Raw genomic sequence first — 2,724 nt, 5'->3', positions numbered from 1 at the left:
TATATATATATATATATCTGCTTATAGCAAAACATAAAATATTATATTCCTAATGCTTTCATTTTTATAAAAAGTACTGAATTCACGTATCCATCTCATATCGTTGCTATGTCACTAAATAAGTAAATACGTGAGGTGAAAAAAAAAATGATTGTGAACAAAACGAAAGTGACTATTGAAGCGCGTTAAAGAAATTAAATAAGAATTAACGGTTAATCTGGACGTGCCTCTCCTTTGTGTTACTTTAATTCGTGGTTCATTTGATATTATATGTATGGCAATCATTTTAACGTATGAATGCTTGTCCTATAATTTCTGCGTCTTTTTCAGATATAAATAAATTAGCAATGATATCTTTTTTTATATTACAAAATAAAAATCTATTAAGTAAGTTTAATTAAATTTTTATCTAATTCAAAAGAGAAATAGAATTATTTTATTTAATTTTTAACAAAAATATTAATTAATTAATCTAAAAAATTGAAGAAATAAATGTGTAAAAATTATTAATTATTATTCAATAAAGCATGTCGCTTTTTGATATTAATTATTTAAAGATTATTGGTGAATTAATTTTAATTAATGTAAATTTGATACACAGAGAGAAACACAGTTATCGAATGAAATCTCTAAGGAATATTTTAGATTCAAGTTCGTATGTCTAATTGTAACGTGCTGGGGCAATCTACATCAGAGGGTCGAATCACAATCAAGACGTAGCTAATTGACTTAATGAAAGTAATGAGATTATCTCATTTGAAACTAAATGTACTAATTTTTTATAACTAAATAATTAATTAAACTATTTTTATGATTAATGAAATAACTTTCATTAATTTCACTTTTTATAACACTGTATAGCACTTTTTTAAATATACATAGCATAAATACATAGAATAATATACTATAAAAAATTCTATACTTAAAAAGATTTATTTTATGTTCATTAATTCGTTAATTAATTCATTTGCTAATGTGTTTATTTAATTATTACTATCCATACTCATATTTATATAATAAAAAAAGTATCAGTACGTGTTAATGGTTTTGTATGCAAACAATACGTAAATTGTAAACTGTATTAAATCAACTATAGAAATAATGGATGGCGCAAGCTGGATATTATTAAAACAATCAGAAACTTTGATAATTATCAATCGGAAGTTTCATGCACTAAATATTCACGTGGGCATATTCACATGTGCGCATTTAACGCAATTAACGTATTTGAAGCTACATGCTCTATAAATGTAGACCATGAACCACAAAACGCAATTACTGAGTGGTGACCCCGGAATGAGCATAATCGTGATAGTTACGAATCATGAAATCGGCAAATTATCAAAATCAAAAATGACTCAAGAAATTGAGTTACCTATTTGCAATTCAGTTGTGTAATAAAGATAGAAAAATATTAATGGAAATAATAAGAAAATTATTTTCTTATTAATATTTTCATTACTATTCTTTTGTTCAAACAAGAAATTTGAAATATTTGTAAAATACGAAATAAATATTTATATAAAATATTATATCTCAAGTATAAATATTAATATAGTAAAAAATTATACAATTTTTAAAAAATATATGTAGAAATATAACATAGATTTGTTTAATGAAGAAATTGTTTAATATAACATTTTTAAATATAAAAAGACAACTTTTTGTCATTGTAAAATTAGTGATTATTATCATAAGTTTTAGTAAGTTAATATTACGGATTCAATTAGCGCTACTAAATGTATTGAGGAATAATGAAATTTAACTTCTAGAAAAAAAGAATATAAGAGAGAGGCAGCCTAATTAAGTCAAGGTACAGGTTGAACCCACTAGCATTATGCATTCGAGTCTCAATATAATACTTTAATTACCTAGCAGCAATGTCGTTATTGCCACGTATAACCCCGGCATCCTCACTGAAAATGAAAATCCTCGTGGATCCGTGGTACCACTTGATGCTGTGCAGACCGTCACACTGTGGTGATTTCAGGACGCAGGGCAGTAAAATCTCTGTTCCGAGCTCAGCAAACTTCACAGTTTTCAACCACGCTTCGCTCCCTGAAACAAACATTCATGATAATTCGTGTGCAATTGAGTTTGTAATTGAGATTCAAAATATCGATTGCGCCTGACAAAACATAATCAGCAAGCAAATTGTTTTATTGCGCGATTTTCAGTATACATGATGCTAGAGAGCTTACGCAATTATGCTGTATTTCATATACTCTCAATATGAAGATTTTATATTTGATGAGAAACAATAATTACGAGTTATTATAGCAATTATATTTAGCGTATTCACGATTTATGCATCTCGTATTCAAAATATATTGTTGATAAAGTTTCATCGAAAGAGAGATTACGTGGTTAATTGATATGATAACCGATACCGCAAAACGAAATAAATTGGCGGTTTGCTTCGAAAAAAGGTCACATTCTGAAGCATATTGTGAATATTTATTGGCATAAGTAAATATTGTTTATACTTCTATAAAAATTTAAAAATATATTTTAGTCTAAAAGAAAATTGTATTTTTACAGATTAACTTTTTCAATATTTGATTACCGCTTAAATTTAAGAGAAATGATTTGTATTTCGAGTCAAGTAAAGAATAATGGAGATCCGTGGTAGGAAATCGCGTTATGATGCCTTTTCACGTCTCTCGTACGTGTGAAAAGTTTGTTTCTTCGACATTACTGGATGACTCTCTTCATTCACTCTTC

General features: G+C 27.1%; 1 protein-coding gene across 1 annotated transcript in view; it reads right to left on the bottom strand.

The window, feature by feature from the left end:
* The window catches only part of LOC105626157 (hemicentin-1), a 71,977-nt gene extending 69,906 nt beyond the window's left edge, over positions 1 to 2,071 (bottom strand). Inside the window, exon 1 of the mRNA XM_012207469.1 lies at positions 1,872 to 2,071. Within this exon, the coding sequence (XP_012062859.1) occupies positions 1,872 to 2,071 (200 nt within the window). The remainder of the gene's footprint in view (positions 1 to 1,871) is intronic.
* Positions 2,072 to 2,724: the final 653 nt, after the last annotated feature.

Source organism: Atta cephalotes (assembly GCF_000143395.1).
Source record: "Atta cephalotes unplaced genomic scaffold scaffold00004, whole genome shotgun sequence".
NCBI classification, from domain to species: Eukaryota; Metazoa; Arthropoda; class Insecta; order Hymenoptera; family Formicidae; genus Atta; species Atta cephalotes.
The sequence above is the reverse complement of the archived record's forward strand: the minus strand, read 5'-3'. Positions and strand labels throughout refer to the sequence as shown.